The sequence below is a fragment of the Mauremys reevesii genome, linkage group 1 (assembly GCF_016161935.1).
Source record: "Mauremys reevesii isolate NIE-2019 linkage group 1, ASM1616193v1, whole genome shotgun sequence".
Taxonomy (NCBI): Eukaryota; Metazoa; Chordata; order Testudines; family Geoemydidae; genus Mauremys; species Mauremys reevesii.
In genome coordinates, this window is record NC_052623.1 from 306,833,304 (window position 1) to 306,857,757 (window position 24,454).

Here is a 24,454-nt window from a genome sequence, read left to right on the forward strand (position 1 = left end):
TTCACATTTTGAATAAGAGGCATTTTGTTAAAGATTCAGGAATGTTACTCCTTCTGTTAAGGTGTGTGACTCAACATATACATCTCAGTACCCTTTAGGGGTCCCCCAGCAAAAGCAGGGAGTAGAAATGTCTGATATTTCTAAAGTAAAAAAGCAAACAGGAGAAATCAAACTTAAAAAATGCCCAACTTTCAAAAGCCCTTTTTATAAACCATAAAGAATAAACAAAGGGCACAGCCCAATTTAAAACACCCCTTTACAGGTCACCTTTCAGTCCTTGTTTTAATAAACATCTTTCATTTATTTCCTCATTGACATGCAGTTACATTGGCAGGCCCTCTTTTCAGCTCATATCCTCAGTTTTGGTTTGCTGGTCCTTTGGAGGCACAGCATAGAACAGCAAAAAATTCTCGGTTTTTCTTCATACCATCCCTTTTCGGTGAAATGTTTAAAGTAATGACCTCTGCCAGATTCATGTGTCAGCTCTGGCTCAAGATAGCACTACAATCTATTTGTGTCTTTCATGTTTGGGTTCTGTGGAGTATAGCTTGTAAGCTCTCTTGGGGACTTGCCATGACATATTTGTTTGTAAAGCACCAAACATAGACAGCGCTTGAAAAGTAACTAAAATTAATACAGGTTGAACCTCTCTAGTCCAGTCCTTGGGACCTGATTGGTGCCGAACCAGAGAGTTTGCCGAACCATGGGAGGTCAATTAGCGAGTGGGTCTCTTTTTATTTTTATCTCGCCGAGGCGAATAAACGGAACAATGCTTACAACACCACCTAGCCAAGGCTTACCAGCTCTCTTCAAAACAAAGTATTAGTGATGTTCCACAATTTTACTGTCTTGGAACAAGGAAATAAGTAGATACAGCATAAAAAACATAAAATAAAATCATGCCAGGCCACGGATGTTGCCGGACCAGAGAGTGCCGGACTAGAGAGGTTCAACCTGTACTAGTAACAGGTCAGGGCAGACAGCAAAAATATGCAGCTCCCAGACTGCTGCACTGGGGCAGCACAGCATGGGGAGGAGGTGACCAGCCCTCTGTGGAGAAAGAAGTGGTTCGGGACTATTTAGAAAAGCTGGATAAGCACAAATCCATGGGGCCAGATGCGCTGCATCCAAGGGTGCTAAAGGAGTTGGCGGATGTGATTGCTGAGCCATTGGCCATTATCTTTGAAAACTCATGGTGATCGGGGGAGGTCCTGGATTTCTGGAAAAAGGCTAATATAGTGCCCATCTTTAAAAAAGGGAAGAAGGAGGATCCAGGGAACTACAGGCTAGTCAGCCTCACCTCAGTCCCTGGAAAAATCATGGAGCAGGTCCTCAAGGAATCAATTCTGAAGCACTTAGAGGAGAGGAAAGTGATCAGGAACAGTCAGCATGGATTCACCAAGGGCAAGTCATGCCTGACTAACCTAATTGCCTTCTATGAGGAGATAACTGGCTCTGTGGGTGACGGGAAAGCAGTGAATGTGTTATTCCTTGACTTTAGCAAAGCTTTTGATACGGTCTCCCACAGTATTCTTGCCGGCAAGTTAAAGAAGTATGGGCTGGATAAATGGACTATAAGGTAGATAGAAAGCTGGCTAGATCGTCTTGCTCAACAGGTAGTGACCAATGGCTCCACGTCTAGCAGGGGCGGCTCTAGGATTTCCGCCGCCCCAAGCAGGGCGGCACGCCGTGGGGGGCGCTCTGCCGGTTGCTGGTCCCACGGCGCCGGTGGACCTCTCTCAAACATGCCTGCGGAGGGTCCACTGGTCCCGCGGCTCCAGTGGACCTCCCGCAGGCATGCCTGTGGATGCTCCACCGGAGTCGCGGGACCAGCGGACCTTCCGCAGGCATGCCTGCGGGAGGTCCGCCGGCGCCGCCTGCCGCCCTCCCGCGGGTCGCCGCCCCAAGCGCGCGCTTGGTGCGCTGGGGTCTGGAGCCGGCCCTGACGTCTAGTTGGCAGCTGGTATCAAGCGGAGTGCCCCAAGGGTCGGTCCTGGGGCTGGTTTTGTTCAATATCTTCATTAATGATCTAGAGGATGGCGTGGGCAGTACTCTTAGCAAGTTTGCAGATGACACTAAACTGGGAGGAGTGGTAGATACGCTGGAGGGTAGGGATAGGATACAGAGGGATCTAGACAAATTAGAGGATTGGTCCAAAAGAAATCTGATGAGGTTCAACAAGGACAAGTGCAGAATCCTGCACTTAGGATGGAAGAATCCCATGCACTGCTACAGACTAGGGACCGAATGGCTGGGCAGCAGTTCTGCAGAAAAGGACCTAGGGGTTACAGTGGACGAGAAGCTGGATATGAGTCAACAGCGTGCCCTTGTTGCCAAGAAGGTAAAACTCCTATTCCAACTTCTGCATGAATAAGAAATGCAGGATCATAATTTATTAATGGAATAAAGTCAGAAGGAAACTTGTCTAATCTATAAGAAATATCATAATGAATTGTGCCCTGTGTCCTTGAAATCTTCTTATGTCCTTCAAAAATCATGTATGTGGAAATAATTCATTCTGTAATCAAGCGAACAATTAAAATCAAAGAACTCTTGATAAAGATAAGCAATAATTTATTCCTCTTTGATCTTCACAATTATCACATATTAGCTAGCTACATGACCAATGCCACTACATACCATGGGAGAATTGCCCACTTACACTTTACTTGGACAAATACAATTGCAATTTACAGGTTAAATGTACTGTACAATGGGTTGTTGGAAAAAGGTAATTCTTAGCTGTACAACAAGACGTGGCATGTGACTTATTAACAGATGCAATATAAGATGTAAAAGTTTAACTGCTTGTTATGCCAGTAAGTAAGGATACTGTATAAAGCATTTTGTTTTGGTATTGTATTGTTACTAAAGTAGAAAAAAGAAAACTAGAGAAATAAATCCAGATCTTAACTTACAATACATACATTAGGGTAAGAAATTGTCTCCTCCATTTTTTTTTATTTTCTTTTTCTTTTTTTATAGAAATGAATATTATGAATATATTGCAGAGTAAAGAAAGATTGCCAGCGAAAGAAGGTACCATTATGTGAAAAACAACTGAAAAATTATCAAGTAATTTTGCTTACAAAAAAGGTCAAACTATAAACAGTCACAAAATATATAAAAATGCCACCTTGAACGAGGCAATCGTACTCTACCTAAACTGGTAGTATACTCTTTGAAACAGTCGTGTTCATACAGTAGTAACTGATAAAAAGGCATTGTGCACTCTTGTCCCATCTGGAGACTTAGCACCATGTGTCATCAGTTCTTGGATTGTCATCCAGCTGTCCAAGATTTTCTTGTTCCTTTTTTTCATCATCTTTTTGTGACTAAGTTCAAGAATGTTAATTTCTTTTTTGCCCTCGCTGCCGCTCTGTGGACTTTCCTTAAGACACTCTAACCTGCTCCGCATCATGAACTCTCGCCGCCGCCTCTGCTCCTTGGCTCGCACCAAATGCTGCTTCCGCTCCTCTTTGCTCCAGTAACGACCCATCTTCATTTCGCTCATTGTATCATCATCTGTCGTCATCCCACTGCGCTCCTCTTTAATCTTTAAGGCACGTTCCTTCAGGATTCTGTCTCGCACTGGTCTCTTAGTGATATACCTTGTTCCATCACTCCTTATTTTCACTTTCCATTCCATTTTGGGCTCTGTACACTTCTGTGAATCTTTGCACATGCTCACTAGACTGAGCTGACTTTGGGCATACTCCACTGCAGATCTCTGTTGGATCAGCTGCATATAGCTTTGATAATGCTTTGCATGAGCAGGTATATTCCCATACCGGTATGAAGAGCTATGATATGGAGATAGGTAAGGAATGTGCTCAGTGCTTTGCTTCTCCTGCTCTGTGAAATTGCTACTTTCTGCAACCGTTTCCTTCTCTTCAACAGTGCTGTTTTGCTCAGTGGTTTTGGATGGGGTTACCTCCGTACCACTCTGTCCAGTACACAACTGATTAGCTACAATTGTGCTTCTCAGGTTTTTCCTGTTGGTAATGCTGATCATTCTCTGGAGCGAGCTATCAGGGGACTGCTCTACAGTCAGTGGAGTGCTCCTGCAGCTTTCTGCTGTGTTGTAAGCACTGGAGCTGTCTTTGTCAGATTTCTCTGGGTGCTCTATGATGTCATCCAGTTTACCTCTTTGTACATCTATGCTGGTGTTATAATTCCTGAATCCTCCATCATGTAATGCCCAAATGTCTCCATACTGATCCTTCACCTTTTGAAGCCTGTGAGCCTGCATTATATTCTGACACTCAAGCTCAATATTTCTCAGTTCCTCATTGAGTAACTGTAGCTCATGCTCCACCCCTTCTTGCTCCCTTCTGTTACACTGTATTGTACTGCTTGAGTAATACAGATCATACTCTCCATGGTTTCTAATCTTGCACTTGAGCTCCAGCAGCTGCCGAAACCTTTCACACTCCTCATCTTGGTTTCCAATGAAATCAGATTCAATGTATTCCCCAGACACAAAGCTTTCATTGCACTGGAGTTCAATGCTTCCTAACGTATCCTGGCTCTGCCCCAGCTCCCGGGTGCTCTGCAGGGTTGTTTTGTTCTGCTCATCGGGTGCATTCTCCTGCTCCGAGCTCTCGTCATTACGCAGACTCTCATCTGTAGGCCCCACTCCACTGTCCTTCTCATGGTTATTGGATGACGAAGTTGCAGTGTCCGTTGTGCCGTCCTCCTCCTCATGCTTTTTTGGCTAAGAAAATAAGTGAACCAAAATTAGTAGAAAATACAGACCATATTAAATTAAAATATTTTTCAGTCCTGTTCTTCTTAAACAGCTAATTTAATCTATAAGAATTAATTAAAATGATGAATAAATCCCATTTCTACTACAGCTGGCTGGAAAATGGAGATCGCTTTTCATGAAAGATTTCACATTTTGAAAAAAAAATTCAGCCTGATTCAACATGAAAAGGCAAAAAACATGATTTTTTTCACAGAAAGGTATTTCCACTTTTCAGCTTGCTGACTGCTTATCTGGAAGGATCTTGCATTTCACTTTCTTTCTGCAGGTGGAAATTCATAAATGTCTTCCCAGCAGGCAGCCGGAGAGCTGTCATTTCAGTTTTCCTGATGGGAAATCAAAATTTTTCAACAAAATCCAGGATTTTCTGTCAGAAAATCATTGCTGAGGAAAATTCCCGACTGGTTGTAATTCCTACATGCTTATGGCTTTTACACATTCCTGAGCATCATGCTGTAGGCTCCACAGATCACACTAAGTTCCTCAAGGAGGGAGCAAACAAGTGGATGAAATATAGCACACCTGTTTCACTGAAACATTGCCCAGAGTCAGGAAATAAATATCCCCCTTCCCAGCAAAGCCAACACTGTGTGGTACTGAAAGAAAATGAGCACCAGGTGGAGTGCAGCTTTTGGCTCTGGATTATGGCCACAACTATTGGAGCTGAGTTGTTCTCAAACCTGGAGCAACCAGCAATGCCTGCATAACATCAGAAAGTACATGAAGCAGACCACTTAAGCTGGGAGCAGTGCAAAGTAGCATGGCACTAGGGGGCCTATTTGCAGCAGGACACTGCGGCTGGCATACCAGGGATCTCTGTGCACATTGCCCTGGCACAGCTGAAGACAAAACAGTGGTTAGCCTATTCTTGCATAGCCCTCTCTACCTCTCCCATCACCTGCTTTTAGCATTATGTCAATGGAAGACTGATACCTGAACAAGTCCTAGAGTTCAGCTAACTTGAACAGACTTTTCCCTAACCTATCCTTTGGAAGGCTTTTTGTTTCCTAGTTAAAATCTACTTTCCACAATACTAACCCATAGCCTTTCACCATTAAGGGTAGAACAACACTGAGTGCCTGTCATGGACATAATGTCAAGCCTTTTTGCAGTTGTTTTTGAATTCATGTCCTACTCATTGTACCTAACCTATTTATTGTGTGCTTTAATGCAAAGAGCAATAGATACTGCAACGCTGAAGGTGTGCATGCTTTTTTCGTTTTCTAACTGGGTATGCTAAAGGCATTTCCCCCTATTTCTCTTATACCACTATCATCCAAAGTGCAATTTATATAGCATACTCACTGTATGCCTAAGTGCACCCAGCACCAGCCAAATGTGTTTTCTCCTTTAGGAGGTGTAATTACACAATTAAACATAATGGTTAGTAATAGTAAAGGGAGAAAAAGGTACAGTGCACCAATGAGAGGAAACAGAATCCAAGAGACCACTCTCATAATAATTGCTGTTTTTCTTTTACCTTGATAGATAGTGGAAGATATGAAAAAAAAAATTAAATGCACCCTACACACACTGCATCATTTCTGCTTCAGGATCATGAACCCCTCAATTAGTCTCTTTTGTTCAGTTGTTGGTAGAAAATGGTGGCAACTGGTGGCCCAATGAAAAATAGAAATAGACAAATAGATAAATAAATAAATGTAAAGTGTGGTAGAGTATATTAAATTCAGAATGAAACCCATGATCAACAGAAAGCAGTATTCACGACAGGGCTGTCAAAAGTCTCTGAGGAGACAACATCTCTATCCATAGTAATTTTAGTGGTTCTTCCTCACTAGCAGTTAAAACTTAAAAAAACAGTTATCCTTCATACTGACATTGTATATTTCATACATAAATATACATACGCTCAAACACCATATACGTGATGGTGAAATACATGCATCATCATGTGACAGCGGCCGACTGGTTCATCTGCATCAGAAAAATATTTCTTTCTTTCTTGCCCACCACTCTCACTAATTGTGGAATCCTCCCACCAGAATTTAATTGGTTTGAGGGGTAGGACAGAAGATATTCAGTCCTGGACAGCTGACAAATGTAAGTCTACTATTTCATGACCCTTCATGGTCAGGATCTCTTGGAAGATTCTCTTGGAATCCTGGCTTTACAGGAAGAAGGGACAGGAACAATAGTACCAATAACATTTAAAGTCACACTGAAGCACTTCCAATTTTTTTTTTACTGTAAGATGTGAGCAATGCACACAGATTACATGCTGGCAGGCTGTACTGCTCTATTAAGACTTTGTTGACACTTATTTGAGATGTAAGCAATGTTACCATTCCAAATGCATGCCAATATATTGTTTTTACTGCACCATGATGTATTTCTTGTCTATAATGTTCATTTAATACTTCTTTCTTTACTCATCTGATGCATGACTGTGACAGAAGACTTTTTAAGACTTGGTACAATTTTCTAAAGTGATTTAGGCACCTATGCTCCATTTTTGCAAGTGACTTAGACACTTAGAAGCCTAAATCCAGTGGGACTAAAGACCAGATTTTCAAAGGTCTTTAGGTGCTTAAACATGCAGATAGGTGCCTACTGGGATTTTCAAAAGGCACCTAACTCCTAGGGAAATCAATGGAAGTTTAAATCTATCGGAATCAGGTGTCTAACCTGCTTAAACAGTTTTGAAAATCCCACTAGGCACCTATCTTCTTTATTAGGTGTCTAAATACTTTTGAAAATCAGGCCCCATGCCTCTAAGTTTTTGAATTAGTAGATCTCATCCTTTCCTACTTGGCTTTTATTCTTTGATTGGAAAAGGAAGACAAGCTTGTCCCCCTTTTCAACTTCCAATTCATTTCTCAACTCTGAATACACTAGTTCAAATGAAGAAACAATCTCTCTACACCTGCTAGCTAAATTGAATCCAAAGGTTATTAAGATTTTCTAAGCAAGAGAAACTGAAAATACTGACATTTGGCAAAATTTAAATACACCTCTACCCCGATATAACGCAACCCGATATAACACGAATTCAGATAGAATGCGGTAAAGCAGCGCTCTGGGGGGGCAGGGCTGCACGCTCTGGTGGAGCAAAGCAAGTTCAATATAACGCAGTTTCACCTATAACGCGGTAAGATTTTTTGGCTCCCGAGGACAGCGTTATATCAGGGTAGACGTGTACCAACATTTGCTCCATTGTGAAGAATGAAAATAATGTAGATACTTAATGTAGTATATGACATACAGTACCACTGAGACTCAGGTTCTAAGTGTCCAAATCACTTTTGAAAAAAGGACTTAGGATGCGAAATCCCTTAGACATTTTTGAAAATTCCACCCATCATCTATTGAAAATTCAAGATTCTGTTTTTTTAGAATGTACAGTGTCAGTCTTCTTCCCAATTACTTCTGTTTGAAAGGCCAAAAAGCTCTATAGGCTGCATTTACGCAAAAAGAACTGCAGATGATGACAATCCCAACCTAGTAGTGTGTACAACTGAGCAATAAGTGAACTTCAAAAGGGTCTATGTTTCAGATTGGATAAGATTCATTATTGCAAGAATGGCTAATCATGCTGGAATGCAGGCATGGTTCCCACTCTGATTTTACAACTCACGAAACATTTGGGAAATAAACCCCAGAGTGCTATTTAAGTTTGAAAGCAATCAGATAAGAGAGATCCAGGGGAAGGGAGCAGGGTTAGTAGGTCCTGCTGCTCCAAATCAGAAGAGTGAGCTACCCAGTCCCCCTATGAAGATGAAAACGAGACTGACAGAGGTGTGAGGGATTGCCAGTGATGGGCTAAAGATGAGATACTCCAGCCTCGACTGGAGTTTTTTAAAATATCCCAGGAATTTATCAAAAATTTAAAAACAGGTGAAAATCAGTGCAAACAATTAACTTTACCGTTTTCTGGGTGTGGAAGCCAGTAAATAATTAACAAGGATTTGAAGAGATCTTAATGAATGTTAGTTAGCAAGAGTCAGGCCATACTGTAACCTTAATGACGTAAGACTTGTAGGAGCAAAGATAGTGTGCGCGGGACAGGAGGGAGGAACTGTGTTGTATATATTATTGCTGCAATCAACCAAATTGCAGGCTTGCTTTTTTTTTTTTTTGATTGAGATAAGATAATTTTTTTTTGCCTTTGTAAAAAAAAATTGTATTGTTTTTTTTTGTGTGTTACTGTTAAATTGTCTGTTAAAAAAGGTAAAAAGGCTTAAAGCTGTGATTGTTTACCAGAGAGAGACCCTGTGACCCTGTGTGTCTGTCCTCTCTCTCCCTCCCTCCATCCTAATTAATGGAGAAATAATAAAGTATTTGATTTTGCAAAAAAAAAAAAAAAAAACAAAGTTTTTTTCTTCATGGGTAAATATCAGGGTTAATATCGGGGGGCATGAGGACAGAAAAAAGCAACAAATAGAGAAACGTGTTTACTATTTATGAAACCATTATCTCTAATCCCCATTACAAAAATTCAAGTTTTTTAAAATAAAGAGTTTATTGTAGATGACTTGTGCAGTTAGCTTGATATAAGAGGTTTCAGTAGCACAGGATGGGATGGGACGGGAGTGCTTGGCACTCATCAGCAGGTAAGGTTGGGAGGGGAGACAGATCAGGAGGGGCCTGTTCTCCCAGGTGGAGCCTCCTGCTCCCTGCAGCCTGTCATTGCAGCAGTTGGTGGGCTCGGCAGGCTCCCTGCCCATTTTGTTCCTCCACTGTGCAGCTGCAGCATCAGCCAAGCCCAGTTTCCCCTCCCTATGCAGGCATGCTGTGCTGTCCAGTGGGGAGCCTGCAAGAGGGGACCTGGGATTGCCATTTTGAGCAGGTAAAAATCTGGGTGGAAACTGGAAAAATCCAAATACTGGATTTTTCGAAACCCAGGAATTTTTCAGGGGAAAAAAATGAAAATGAAGGGTCCTACTTCAGTGACAAACTAGATGGGACTCTTAAAATAGGTCTGTTCTGAAAATATCTAGTCTGACATCCTGCATAACACTGGCCATAGAACTTCCTCAAAATAATTCCTGTTTGAACTAGAGCACATCTTTTGGAAAAACATCCAATATTAATTTCAAGATGTCCAGTGATGGAAAACCCACCATGATCCTTGGTAAATTGTTCCAATATTTAATTACTCTCACTGTTAAAAATTATTTCCAGTCTGAATGTGTCTAGCTTCAACTTCCAGCCACTGGATTGTGTTATACTTTTGCCTGCTAGACTGAAGAGTCCATAATCAAATATTTATTCCCCTGGTAGATATTTCTAGACTGTCATCTTGTAATATACATAGTACTATATAGTAGCAGTGAACTATATAAAGTAGTAATTTACATAGCAATATATGTACCATATCTTGTACAATATGTCCATATTGTCTTCATCACAATGGGACCCTGTCCTAGCTATGGCCTTGACAGGTGACTCTGATATAATTCATAAATAAAAGTGACAATACACAAGACCCTGCATGTAAAAGGGCTTGTAATATTGTGCTGAGACCTCAGAGAAAATGCAGAATCAGTGCTTTACTCCTCTCACATTCTGCTAAAATTTTACCCTCTCACATCCATCCTAAACATTTATTTCTAAAATATTTCCTTATCAAGAATGTATTGCAGTTCAGAGCATCCTCATGACAAAGTGCTATCAAAGCCTTTGATTCAGTTTTTTGACTTATCATTTCATTCTCTCTCAATAGAAAAATATACCTAGCAAAATTTCCAATGATACATTTAGTGTCAGTCCTACCTGCTCCACTTCATTGGCTGTGAACTGCATTACTTCATTATGCTGTTCTTCCAACATTTCCAAGTTTAACTCCTCTAAGAATTCATTCCTTTCATCATCCAGCCACCCCTCCTCCAGCTGCAAAAGAATACATTAGTACACTGCATTATGTTAGTGGGGAATGCATGCTAAAATAGGGTAAACCCAAATGGCAATGCCTGACTAGTTCTTTTTATCATAATGATTCTCTTCAGAATACAGGCTCCCATACCTCGCCTCTCCAAAAAGAAGAAAAAGATGATTAAAAAAAAAACAGGGACTCTTAGGCCTTTTATCCTTTCTTGAAACAGTATGACTGATTTTCTCTCATAATGAAGGAGATTGCACAGCACAGAGCATTATTTCCTTTCAAAATGTATGAAAGGCATACGACATAGTCCTGGAGCTGTCATATTCATTACCTCCAAGAGCCCCAATGTTAAAAGTACTGCAATGATACTAATAGGGCCATGAGATAATCGGGCTCTTTCCTCCTTTAACAACTTCCACCCCAGGGTTGTGTCCCAGTGCCTGAACCTCAACAGCACCTTCACTCTGGGTTTCCATCACATTTCTCTTATTGCTCTTCCATGTGAATGAACTAACAAACAAAAAGGGGATGGGAGCACTGACTGATGCAATGACTAAACTTTTTTGTTCTTTGGCTCTCTTTGAATTGACTTTTTTTTTTAAAGATTAAAACATTACTTTCATATTCGTTGAAGACAGTATTATAAAAAGAGGAAAATGGAGGCCTACTATTTCAGTCAAGTTAATGAGATGTGGCTGTACACACATACACAGTATTATGTGCATGCCAACAGTAAGTCTCCATTTGTGTTTCTGTTCCCTTTCCAGATGGCATGCTGGGTTAAAAAAGGAAAATACTATCACTAGAAGGGGAATGATGTAGTGTTGCATGTCTGCTAATGGCAGTGTTTTAGGGGCAGAAACAGGTAACAGAGAAGGAAGGTGACAGAGTTGGGGAGGGGCAGAAATTAAAATATTAATTCAACTACTCTAGAGTATGAGAAAATATCAAGTTACCTGTAAAATTTTATGGACATCACAGAAGCTAAAAACAGTGTAATTGCATGCAACAATGCAACATGGAACTAAGTTATTTTGCATTGTAAACAAGGATAACTCCATTGAAGCCAATGGACCTTTGGCCCAGAGATGCTAATTGTTTAAAACAACAAGCAAGTAAACAAAAAATCCCTCCACAAACCAGCCAAACATTGGACAGGTATAAAATGTTGATTGAGATTCTGTGGCACTTTTTAACATATTATGGTATCTACTTAGAACATCAATGTTGAGGTTTCATTCATGGTTTTTCAAATGCTTTTATTTGTTATGTATAGTCAACCCTTTGACCTTATAAAGAATATAAACTCCAAAGTTTCACAGCACAAGCAAACCACTAAGTGCCTGGGATTAGGAAGAAATTTCCCCTATGGGCAGATAATTCAGCAATTGTCCTTCAGAGGATTTTAAAACCTTCCTTGCAAACATCTGGTGCTGGCCACCGTTGTGGACAGGATACTGCAGTAGATGGAGCACCGGACTGGTCTGATCCAATATGGCAATTCTTACGGTTCTTAAAAACATAAATATACACCCAGTGCAAATGTGTACTGATGCATGTGCGTGTGGGCACATACACATTTGTTTCACATGGTTATTTGTGTATGTTTCTTGTATGCTCAGTTTTTAATATTAACTGATTAATAATCAATGTTGACTAGTCAGAGAAGCTTTTCTTGTTAGTCACTGGATGTGGCCAGCAGTCAGTCCTTGAAACACTGCCATTACGAGTTCTTTCTAAAAGAAAACTTCAAAGATTAGGACTTAATCCTACTCCTTTTTCTCCAGTGAGTGTTTGCCTTAGTAAGGGCTTGTCTACACATGAAAGCATTACCAGTTATACCAGTATAATTATAATTATACTGGTATAGTTAAACCGATATATTATACCAGTATAACACCCCCCCTTGTGGACACTCTTATTCTGGAATAAGAATGGCTATTTTCAAATTTGCTTAAACTCCTTCCAATGTGACATAAGATAAACTGAAAACTGGCCCTCATATATTGGAATTAGCGTGTCCATATGAGGACTTATACCAGTATAACTAGATCAGTTTAAACTCCCATCTTGGCTTGTACTGGTATAACATTCCTATGAAGACAAGCCTGAGGAAGGTGGGATCAGATCTTTTGTTGGGTTTCTACAACTGGGTCTGGCAGGTGGATCCCTGGCCCTGTGAGAGCCCCACTGAAATGAAATAAAAAAAAATAGATAGAATCCTCACACAAATCTTTTAAAAGCTTCTGAAGGGTCTCTAGACCAAGAAGGGATATAACCTAGCTACTTACACCTGAGGCGAATAGCTTTACTCTGCCTTAGTATATAGCCAGTTTTCTAGGAGCCATTTAGAAAGGCTAAGACCATAAAGGAAATATATGCTGAAATTTGATATTGCCTAACTACTGGATTCAAGCCGGGATTCTGGGTGACACTGAATTACATTTATTCAATTTAATGTGTAGAGAATATGTAGTCACCAAGTCTGAAAATATCAGAACAATAATATGAGAGACAAATGGTAACATAACCAACTTTGCTTGGACTGCTGACAGATGGAGAGAAGAGTGACAATGTAATGTCCTTTTCTGCTTTGTGGTGGGATATAAAAGGAAGCAGAAATAATCCTTTTTTTCCTCTCCTTTTTCTTGATGATTAGCCTGACATCTCTCACTGCAAAGATATAAAAAATTTCTTTGCAAGGCATCAGTTTTGTTTAAAAGCCGGAAGTATATTTTAAAATTGTGTGGCAAAAATATCTATTTCCTATTAAATAATTTGTACTTGATGAGAAAACTCATGCGACCAGTTTCCCTTGAAAACAGTTAGATAGGAGTAGGTTTGCTGAATAGCATTGTCATCAAATGCCCACTATCAAGATCTAACTGGAGAGTTTAGTGAAACATTGCTTAAAAAGATAATCCTCACCCAGAGCCCACTTCAATCCTGCCACAAGCAGGTGCAAACCATGGAAGAGTGTAAATTTAGTCCCAGAAATCAGTAAGAATCATCAACCAATAAATATGTATTTTTGAAGTTCCACTTCACATTTAGTTAACTATCACATTAGTACTAGATAATCAACTGTATTTATATGTATGTATATTGTATTTACTTGCAAAGAACCTTTTAGCAAGTACAATGGTAAACAAACTCCTAGTAATATAATGTTATTTTTTTCTGAGGCTACAGATTGGCAAAGATCTTTAATTATAGTTTTCCCATTTTTTTTTCATGAACCTCTGCAATCCTGTTTTTCAGCGTTCCTTTCTTATGGGTGACAATGACTGTACACTTAAACCCAGCTCCTGGCTCAGTGCATCTATTTATTCTAACCTGTATCTCTGGTCTTGCAACCAGCAACACAATTTTCTTGCATTCATCACTGGAGAGCAATGCCACCGCCTCCTCCCGATTCTGGACATCTTGGCCATTTATCTAGAAAACAAATGAAAGTGGCACATTAGTTTCCATTTCCACAAAGCAACACACAATAAAGGGCAAATATCAGCTCATTTGTGGTAAATGTATGGACAATGAAACTCACACAATGGGCTCATCTTCAGCTCCTCAGTGGTAAGTGCCTTCACTCAATTATGCGTTTACTGTAAGAGCTGTATCGATCGTTGAAGGATGGCGGACATCAGAGGAAGCAGTTATGTTCATAAATGTCCAACCTGCGCCCTAGCAACATACATCTAGCAACACAATTAACCAGCCCCTGACAGGTGACGTTCATCTTTCTCCGTTCAGAGTAATGGAAGTGTCACTCTGAGATAATAGTGCTGGTGGAAGCAAGACTGGTAATACTACAGCTGAAATCAGTCATATTGTATGCTTGTAGAGAGCCAATTAGAGGGCTACAGTATTATCTCTCACCAGGCAATACTTACAGGCCACTGCTGATTGCTATTTCATTTAATCATTTTATATTTGTGTGTGCGACTCGGTGTCCAGAACCACACAAAACATCCCCATTGGGATAATCAAAATAAAAAATGAATCATCTGTAAAAACCTGTTTTCTCTCCAACTTCTCTCTGCAATTCTGCCTTTGTGTTAAAAACAATCATACTAATAACTATACCTTAATGTATAGATTTTACAGGCCCATTCAACTCTACCTAAAAATGCTGCTTAAGAAAAATCAAGTTTCAAATACAAGGCATTTTTTCCCCTAAAAATACCACGCTTTCTTTGTTTCACAGCACAAGAAGTGGATTTTCCTCACTGTGCCAAACTGCATTGTCAAAAAATATTTAATCCATCTGAAAAGTAATGGGGACAGGCTAGAGGGCAAAGGATTTTAATAATTTTATGGAATAAAAAGGTTTTCCCATATGCAGCCTGGTTAATCCATCTCCTTTTGCAGGGGTTCAGTTTCAAAGCTAGTAGCAGGAACTGCCTGGTAGAAAAGTACCAAGCAAATGTGCATGTGCACAGCCTGAACACATTGCTTTGAAAAAACAGTTTTAGTTTAGATTAAATAAAACCACAAATATGCACTGACTGTTTGCTTGGTTATCACCAAAATCTTTGAGATACCTCCATGGAGATGTGGAGGGAACAAAGTGTGGACTGCAGGAGAAATGATACCCACTTCCTTGTACACAGCTGCCCTCATCAATATACAGATACAGACATATACAGAGACCAAGGACCAGATGCCTCAGCTAGCATAAAATGACATAGCTCTGTGGTACCAATGTCAGTTTATACCAGCTGAGGATCTGGCCCATAAGGTCTCAGCATGCATCTTGAGCTGAGCGGCTTAGTGGCTCAAGACAGATCATTAGATGCTAGAACCTGTGGTAGCTGCAAGCTGCACTATCATAGTGAAGATAAAAGTGACTCCAATACGCCTCATTTTATCACCAATTAGTTGCCTATGTGGCCCTCATTTATGCAGAGTTTGATGTCCATGGATGAAATCAAACAAGGACTAACCAAGATCTATGGGACCTTCCTTGTACAGTCTATTCCCTTTATTTTACAGTGTGTGCTGTGTGAGGTAAACAGACTATTCTCAGCTACTTAAGAAGACCATACAGGAGACAGGAGTTGCTGTATGTAATATGCTAGTATTTGAATTATCTTGGAAAACATGAGGAAAGCTGCTATATTTCTGTGAAAAGTATAAAAGCAAGCATCCCCAACCCTGCGTTCTCCAGACCTGAATGCAATCCCTGTGTAATGATATTGTCATCTTCCATTTCTCTGAGTTATCTCATCCATAAGAGTGGATGGAGGGTCAGTGTGCCTTCGGCTATGAAAGAAAACCTCACATAACTCACCTAGTGTTAATCTTAATGATCAAACTTCTGGCTGTATATCAGCACTGACATTCAAGTAATGCTATTAGTCTACAAAAATGCAATAGAATTACCTACAGTCTTCTCTCACCTCTGGAGTCTTCACTCACACGTGAATTGAGTTTGATGGTCTCAAACTAATATCTATTAGCTGTCCACCTATACTGTGCCTGGAACTATAATTCACCCAGAAATGTTAAAAAGAAAAGAAAGTGGCATGGAATGAATCTATCATCTACTTAAAATACATTAAAACGCCTTAAAGATGGGAGTCCACACAGTTTTAGCCTTGTTGAAAAAACAACAAGAATTCATTTCAAATGTAGTTTTTTATTTTTAAAAAAAAGGAAAATCACCAACATATGTTGTTCACTGTTCTTGGAGGACTGACTGTAGACAGATGTAGAAGCCAGTTCATTTGCTTTTCAATTCCTAATCGTATCTCTACATAATCTCACCAAACTAAAGGACTGTTGTCGTTTTGCAGTTATACAAACATTTTTCGTGGGCAATTCTAGCACAGTGAAATTTTTTTTTACATTCTGGACCATACAGAAAATAAAATAAAAGTTCCTACATGAGCCCTGACATCAAAATTTAACTTATTATTTCCTTTTTGAAATAAAGGCCACTTTAGACATCCAGCTTGTAGATCCTATTGTGCTCTGGAGATTAGTTTGATTCTCAAAGCCAATACTGGGGTAAGAAATATAGCTATGGTTTTCAGCAAAGATGTTTCCTGCGGAAATGGAAAGACTGGAGGGATGAAATCAGATTGATTTTGCAAAATTCAGAAGACGCATGTGCCTAAATTAATTATTGGCAGTTATAGAGTTGTTTCTGAAGATGCAACTTGCCATTACCAACAATTACCACTAGGGGCATTAGTAAAAAGAGGTCAAAGTACAAGGAAAGTTGCCTGGAAATGAAGGGAGGGAACTGAAAAACACCACTAAAACAACAAGAGGAATTCTGAACTTCTGATTTTGGTAGTAGTGATCCATGATTTCTCTAAAACTTCCTCTCTGTAAGTCCAAACTGAAATCCACTGTCATTCTAGCTATTTTCATCTTTTTACAGTTAAACTACCCTTTTTCCTGACCTAAATACCTACCCATAATTTGCCCTTTGACTGAGTGGAAGGAGACAGATTTCATTCTAGCTTGTAAGACTTTCATTAAAGGGACACTCTCAGATTCGAAATCTTTGTCCCAGGAGGAAACCAGCTTCTTTCAGTGCTGAAAACTTGTAACCAAGTCATTGCCCACTCCTGACTTTGCCTTCCCCAAGGTTGGAGTTTAGTCTCTCTCCCAACACACCTGTTATTCACTGTCCCAGCCAGCAGTTCTGAGACTAGCAGGTCTTAAATAAAAAGGTGGGGTTACATCACAATTTTGTACAGTAGTTCAAGCTAGCTATTGTGTAGTGTCTGCTTGTTAAAACGAAAGTGAAACACATTCCTTTTTGAATACCAGTTTGGCTAACATTTCTTCTCATCCCAAACACACACAAATCAGTCAGTTCTCCCCTTAAGTACCCACTTGTGAATCACAGAATCATAGGACTGGAAGGGACCACAAGAGGTCATCCAGTCTAGTGCCCTGCACTCATGGCAGGACTAAATATATTTGACCATCCCTGACAGGTGTTTGTTTAACCTGCTTTTAAAAATCTTCAATGATGGAGATTTGTACCGGTGCTTAACCACCCTGACAGTTAGGAAGCTTTTCCTAATGTCCAACCTAAACCTCCCTTTCTGCAATTTAAGCCCATTGAGAACAATTTTTCTCCCTCCTCCTTGTAACAAACTTTTATGTACTTGAAAACTGTTATCATGTCCCCTTCTCGGTGTTCTCTTCTCCAGAATGAATGTCTTCAAAAACACAGGGAGTGTTGTTGGTTTGCCCATAAAATATTATGTACCTAAATCTTCACTTTGTCTAACAAAACAGCTGTAGGCCAGCTGTTGGGCTACAGAGTGCTCTTACTACCCGCCCACGTTGGGCTGGCTCAGGTGGGTTGTATAGCTTGGTGAGGGCCCAAAGCTGAGGCTCTGCTCCTTCCCCAAACTCTTTGCCACTTGCTTGAGAGGGAAGGAGAGACCTATGCATAAATCTTCTGTGGTCCTCACACAGTGCTTCCATCTCTCATGATTTTATTGCAAGTCCCACGATATTTGCTGCATTTCTTAATGCCTCAACTCCTGGAGTTAGGTGAGAGTGTCAGTTTTCATTAACAACCAGCATCAATTTCTCCCCTTTCTGGTCACAGAGGAAAGCTTGAAAACATGAGCCCAAAGGCTCAAACCCCATAAGGCAAATAAAAATCAACCAAAATGTATTATTTTTAAAATTTCGTGATTTTAAGGCTAATCTCATGATTCTGGGGGGAATGACTCATGATTTTTAAACTCTTGGGGTTGGCAATACTCTTCACTACATCTGTAAAATGTTATTTGGGCAAAAAAGATTGAGCAGAATCTATTTAAATAAGAGATACAAGGTACCTTTTGATAACACTCAGGTACAAATACATCCAGACACAGTTACCTGTCATACTTAGTTACTAATCTATTTTACTTTCAGGTTCTCATGTATTAGCAATACTGAGTTGCAAACCCTCCGGAAGAAATATTTGTTTCCACTGGATCTTAAAAATAATAACAATGAAAACATGTTGGTCTGAGGAATTCTAAAAAAGCATATTTTTACAAAGTCTAAATCTGGGGCCAAATTTAACCTGAGAGTATCCTCTGTTGTTCAGAGATAGAGATTTTCGACAGTGGCATGAGTGCCTTTCTCCTGTATTATTTGCAGTGTTGGGAAAAGAAAACCCCCAGATTAGTTCCTTAACATGGAGAATATAAGAACAGCAATACTGGGTCAGACCAATGATCCATCTAGCCCAGTATCTTGTCTCTGACAGTGACCAATCCCAGGTGCTTCAGAGGGAATGAACAGAACAGGCAATCACTGAGTGAGCTATCCCCTGTCATCCACGCCCAGCTTCTGGCAGTCAGAGGCTAGGGAAACCCAGAGTATGGGGTTTAATCTCTGATAATCTTGGCTAGTAGCCATTGATAGATTTATCTGCCTTGAATTCTTTTTTTGAACCCATTTATATATTTGGCCTTCACAACATCCCCTGGCAATGAGGTCCACAGGTTGACTGTGCACTGTGTGAAGAAGTTCTTCCTTTTGTTGTTTTAAACTTGCTGCCCGTTAATTTAATTGGATAACCCCCGGTCTTGTGTTATGTGAAGAAGTAAATAACTTTTCCTTATTCACTTTCTCCACCCCTTCATGATTTCATAGATCTCTTTTAAAGATGAAAAGCCCCATCTTTTTAATCTCTACTCATATGGAAGCTGTTCCATACCCATTATCATTTTGGTTGCCCTTCTCTGTACTTTTTCTAATTCTAATATATCTTTTCTGAGATAGGGCAACCAGAGCTGCATGCAGAATTCAAGCTGTGGGCATACCATGGATTTATATGGTGGCATTATGATATTATCTGTCTTATTATCTATTCCTTTCCTAATGGTTTCGAACATTCTGCTAGCTTTTTTGACTGCTCCTACACATTGAGCAGAAGTTTTCAGAGAACTATCCATGATGACTCCAAGAACTCTTTCTTGAGTGATAACAGCTAATTTAGATCTTGTCATTTTATATATATAGTTGGGATTATGTTTTCCAATGTCATTACTTTTATCAAATGGAATTTCATCTGCCATTTTGTTGCCTAGCCATCCAGTTTTGTGAGACCCCTTTGTAATTCTTCACAGTCTGCTTTGGACTTAATTTTGGAGTAATTCTGTATCATCTGCAAATTTTGCCACCTCACTTTTTACCCCTTTTCACAGATCATTTATGAATATGTTGAACAGCACTGGTCCCAGTACAGATCCCTGGGGGACACCGCTATTTACCTCTCTCCATTCTAAAAACTGACCATTTATTCCTATGATTTGTTTCCTGTCTTTTAACAATTACTGATCTATGTGAGGACCTTCCTTCTTATCCCATGATAGCTTACTTTGCTTAAGAGCCTGGGTGAGGGACCCTGTCAAAGACTTTCTGAGGGTATGTCTACGCAACAACTAGACACTCCCAGCTGGCCTGTGCCAGCTGACTCAGGCTCATGGGGCTCGGGCTGCAGAGATGTTTTATTGCTGTGCTTGGGGTGGGGTTCTAGGTCCCTGCAAGGCGGGAGGATCCCAGAGCCAGGTTGTCTACACAGCAAGGAAACAATCTTGCAGCCTGAGTCCTGCGAGCCTGAATTGGCTGGCATGGGCCAGCCACAGGTTTTTCTTTGCTGTGTAGATGTACCCTGAAAGTCCAAGTACTATTTATCCACTGGATCACCCTTGTCCATGTTTGTTGACCCCCCCTCAAAGAATTCTAATAGATTGGTGAGGCAGGATTCCCCTTTACAAAAGCCATGTTGATCTTCCCAACAAATCCTGTTCATCTGTGTGTCTGATAATTCTGTTCTTTACTATAATTTCAACCAATTTTCCTGGTACTGAAGAACTACTTGCACAAACAATGATTGTTCTTCTTGTGAATATCATTATTTTGTGAGTACTTGTGGCACCTTAAAGACTAACAAATTTATTTTAGCATGAGCTTTCGTGAGCTGCAGCTCACTTCTTCGGATGCATAGAATGGAACACAGACGGGATATTTATACATACAGAGAACATGAAAAGGTGGAAGTATGCATACCAACAGGCAGAGTCTAATCAATTGAGATGAGCTATCGTGCCATCTCAATTGATTAGACTCTGCCTGTTGGTATGCATACTTCCACCTTTTCATGTTCTCTGTATGTATAAATATCCCCTGTCTGTGTGTTCCATTCTATGCATCCGAAGAAGTGAGCTGCAGCTCACGAAAGCTCATGCTAAAATAAATTTGTTAGTCTTTAAGGTGCCACAAGTACTCCTGATTTTTTTGCGGATACAGACTAACACGGCTGCTACTCTGAAACCTATTATTTTGTGAGAGGGCCTTGCCAGATAAATATGTAGAGAGAGCTGACACTAACCTAAGGCTTCAGAGCATTTTTTTATTCCTGCTGTTATTGTTGAAGGCAATTGATAGTGAGGCCTGCTGACAGGCATTGTGCTTTATTTGAGAAATGCAGCTCAAATCTGGAGGGGCAGAACAATCTGAGGGCTTGTTTACACAGAGCCGCAGTCCGGACTACAAGTGTTTGAATTGCAAAGAGTGCTAATATGTTGTGCTCTAATGCCTCTTCTAGACTCTCTTGGTGAGAACTAAAAGGTACTTAGTTCATGAACTCTGTTAACATGAGTGAGGTACCTTTTAGTTTGCACCAGTAGGATTTATTGGGGGAGCAAAAGCATGGCATGTTAGAGGGCTCTATAATTTACATCCCTGTAGTGTGGACTGTGGCACCATGTAGAAACCCCTGGATCAGAAACGAAGAATAAAAAGAGTACAGTAACTCCTCACTTAACGTTGTGGTTATGTTCCTGAAAAATGCAAAATTAAGTGAAACAATGTTAAGCAAATCCAATTGTCCCATAAGATTTAATGTAAATGCAGGGGGTTAGGTTCCAAAGAATTTTTGGGAGGTAGACAAAAGGCATTATACTGTATACTGTACAGTACAGTACTGTACTGTGGTTGGGAAGTGCCCCTGGCTTACCCGACACAGGCATGGCCCACTGCAGGCAAGGATGCTAGGAAGCACCTTTGCAGCAGCAGCGGCAGCTTCCCCGGAGAACAGGCTCGGATTTTGCCAGGAATGCTCCAGGCCTGCCTCTTCCCACCCCCGCTCCACTCCAGGCCCACCTCTTCCCACCCCCACTCCACCTCCTCTCCAGAGCACGCCACATCCCTCCCCCACAAAGTCCTAAGCACTGCCAAACAGCTGTTTGGCAGCCCTTAGGACCTTCTTAGGACTTCCTCGCTCCTGCCTCTCCCTCCCAGAAAGTCCTAAGCGTGAAGTGCTGGGAGAGAGGGGGAGGAGCAGGGAATCCCCGCGTTTCCACTCCTCCCGCTCCCTCCCAGAAAGTCCTAAGTGCTGCCAAACAGCTGTTTGGTGGTGGGGGAAGCGCTGGGAGGGAGAGGGAGGAGGTGGAGAAGCGGAACTTGTGCAGTGCTCCCTTGTAAAGTCGCTGCTCTTCCACAGAATCTTACAAGCAGGCAGCCAAACGACATTATAAGAGAGCATTGCACAACTTTAAATGAGCATGTTCCCTAATTGAGCAGGGACGTAACATTGAAACAACGTTAAGTGGGACAACGTTAAATCAGGAGTTACTGTAATTGGTTGAATGGTGGATCACCAGCGAAATCAGAAGGTTCAGTTATAAGTGGTGGAGAGAGAAAAGAATAGACAACATCAGGTAAGCCCCTTCCCCCACCCCCCGAACATTAAGGAATGGCCTTTAGAATCACAATCTCAAAAGCTTCTGATCCATGCTCAATATTACTCTAAATCAGAGGTCCCCAAACTGTGGGGCAAAAAGAATGAAAATTGTTTATGCCTGTGACTCAACATAATTATATCTTTTGACTTGAGTTTTCATAAAATACATTCCAGCTTATCCCACTTTACATAACTAACACTAGACACTGGCCTTAGTAAGCGTATGGCAAGGGGTCCGGGAGGTAGGGCAGAGGGTAGGGTGTGGGGGTGAGGGCTTTGTCTAGGGGTGAGGGCTCTAGGGTGGAGCTGGGGATGAGGGGTTCAGGGTGCAGGAGGGAGCTCGGGGTGGGGCAGAGGGTTGGGATGTGGCGGGGGTGAGGGCTCTGGCTCTGGGGGCACAGGCTATGGGGTGGGGCCAGGGATCAGGAGTTTGAGGTGCAGGCAGGCTGCCCTAGGGCTGGGGCCAGAGGACTCTCCCCAATCCTCTCCCTGCCAGCAGCAGCTAGCTCCAGGGGAGGGGCCTTTCTCTCCCCCCGCCGGCAGGCAGCATGGAGCTCCAGGGGAAGGGTCCCTCTCTCCCTGTTGGCAGCAGCCAGCCAGGCCAGGGGAGAGGCCCGCAGCAGCCCTGCAAGCCCCAACTTGCTCCCCTCCCCCGTTCCCACTCACCCCAGACCTCTCTCGTCTCCAGGTCCTTGCTGCATAGCCCTTTAGAGCTGCTGCGCAGCAATGATCATTATAATTTGAATCAGGAATGTGACCCAGGGCCTGACATTCTGCGACCCAGTAATGGGTCGCGACCCACACTTCAAAAAACACTGCCCTAGGGGGTGCAGAGGAATGTTTGAGGGAGTGGGGGTGCAGCTGGGGCCTGGGCCATCCCCCATGGGAGGGACCGCAACCCAGCTCTGCTCCTGGCCCTGGCTGCTGGCATCCTGGCACCCAGGGCCCTGGCTGCCGGCCAAGGCTCCACTCCCAGCCCCACCCCTGACCCCAGCTGTGGTCCCAGCCTTGGCTCCCTTCCCCCTGGGAGCTGTGGCCCTGCTCCCAGCTCTGGGGGTGGGGGGAGTTGGGTGGGGAAGAGGAGACAATGCAGACAGAGGTAAGCGGGGGCATGAGGTAAAACGTTTGGGGACCACTGCTCTAAGTTTTACCCAAATGTATGCTATCAAAGAATGATCAGCAAGACTCTCACCCATATTTATGATTGCAGTGGCCCTATTTAGGAAAATGAGATGAACAAGAGAAAAATGAGATTTCTCATACATTTGGCAAAAAAGACATAGGATATGGTGCCATCAGGCAGAGCAACTTTGTCATTCTCATTTTTTTCAATACCCCTACTCTAAATCCCAGCTATTGTCTTAAGAAAGAGACAGACATAGTTTTTTCCATGCATAAGAACAACAAAGAGAATTATCATCTCTCATCAACAATCCACAGTGAGGACTGCCCTGTACTGTTTTTCAGGAAGGAGCTCAGGGGGAAAAAAAGAGTTTATAGACACATACTTGCAGAATGCGGTCTCCTTCTCGGATCCGGCCATCTCTGGCAGCAATGCTGTTTGGATCAACCTGCATAGGATGGTATTCAAAAACTAAGCATGAAAAGATCTCAACTTCAAACAACTCAATTTGCAGAATTTGTAAAAATGCCATTGTTTACATTGTGGAAAGACAGTCTAAATCTTTATTCAGTCAGATGAACATACCAGTTCTGTGAATAATCACAGAACCTTGTTATAAAACAAATCTAAAGACAGAGAGGGTTGAGCTGGTGTATGATTATCAGAACAATATTTTTCCACATGACTGTCAAGCACTAACCTTCAGCTGTCATAGAGCAGAGTATTAATGACAGAATTCTTAGGCTCTGGAAATTCACTTTGGGCTGAGGTGATTTTGAAGTCTTGCTAATGAGTGGTTGATATCTCCACACAGCAGGTCTATGTCTGCTTAAGGAGATGGTATAATCTCCTTTTCTGAAAACATTTATTTTTAAATGATTGTATCAGCTATCAAGCTGTGGATTTTTCAGTTCCCAAAGAATTACAAGACAAAAACAAAGAAAGATCTACAGTACAGAGATCATTCACGGATCCTCTACACCGGGTCTCATTTAAGTTGCT

General features: G+C 41.4%; 1 protein-coding gene across 9 annotated transcripts in view; it reads right to left on the reverse strand.

The window, feature by feature from the left end:
• Window positions 1-2,559: 2,559 nt before the first annotated feature.
• Window positions 2,560-24,454, reverse strand: part of PDZRN4 (PDZ domain containing ring finger 4) — a 389,321-nt gene continuing 367,426 nt past the window's right edge. For 7 of the 9 annotated variants that reach the window (XM_039506114.1, XM_039506103.1, XM_039506145.1 and 4 more), the window contains 4 exons: window positions 23,838-23,900; window positions 13,947-14,048; window positions 10,502-10,618; window positions 2,561-4,717 (listed from right to left, as the gene is read on the reverse strand). In XM_039506114.1, the coding sequence (XP_039362048.1) occupies window positions 3,197-4,717; window positions 10,502-10,618; window positions 13,947-14,048; window positions 23,838-23,900 (1,803 nt within the window). In that variant the 3' untranslated portion in view covers window positions 2,561-3,196. Of the gene's footprint in view, window positions 4,718-10,501; window positions 10,619-13,946; window positions 14,049-23,837; window positions 23,901-24,454 lie in introns of all 9 variants that reach the window. The other 2 variants (XM_039506101.1, XM_039506097.1) reach the window with 1 other exon arrangement.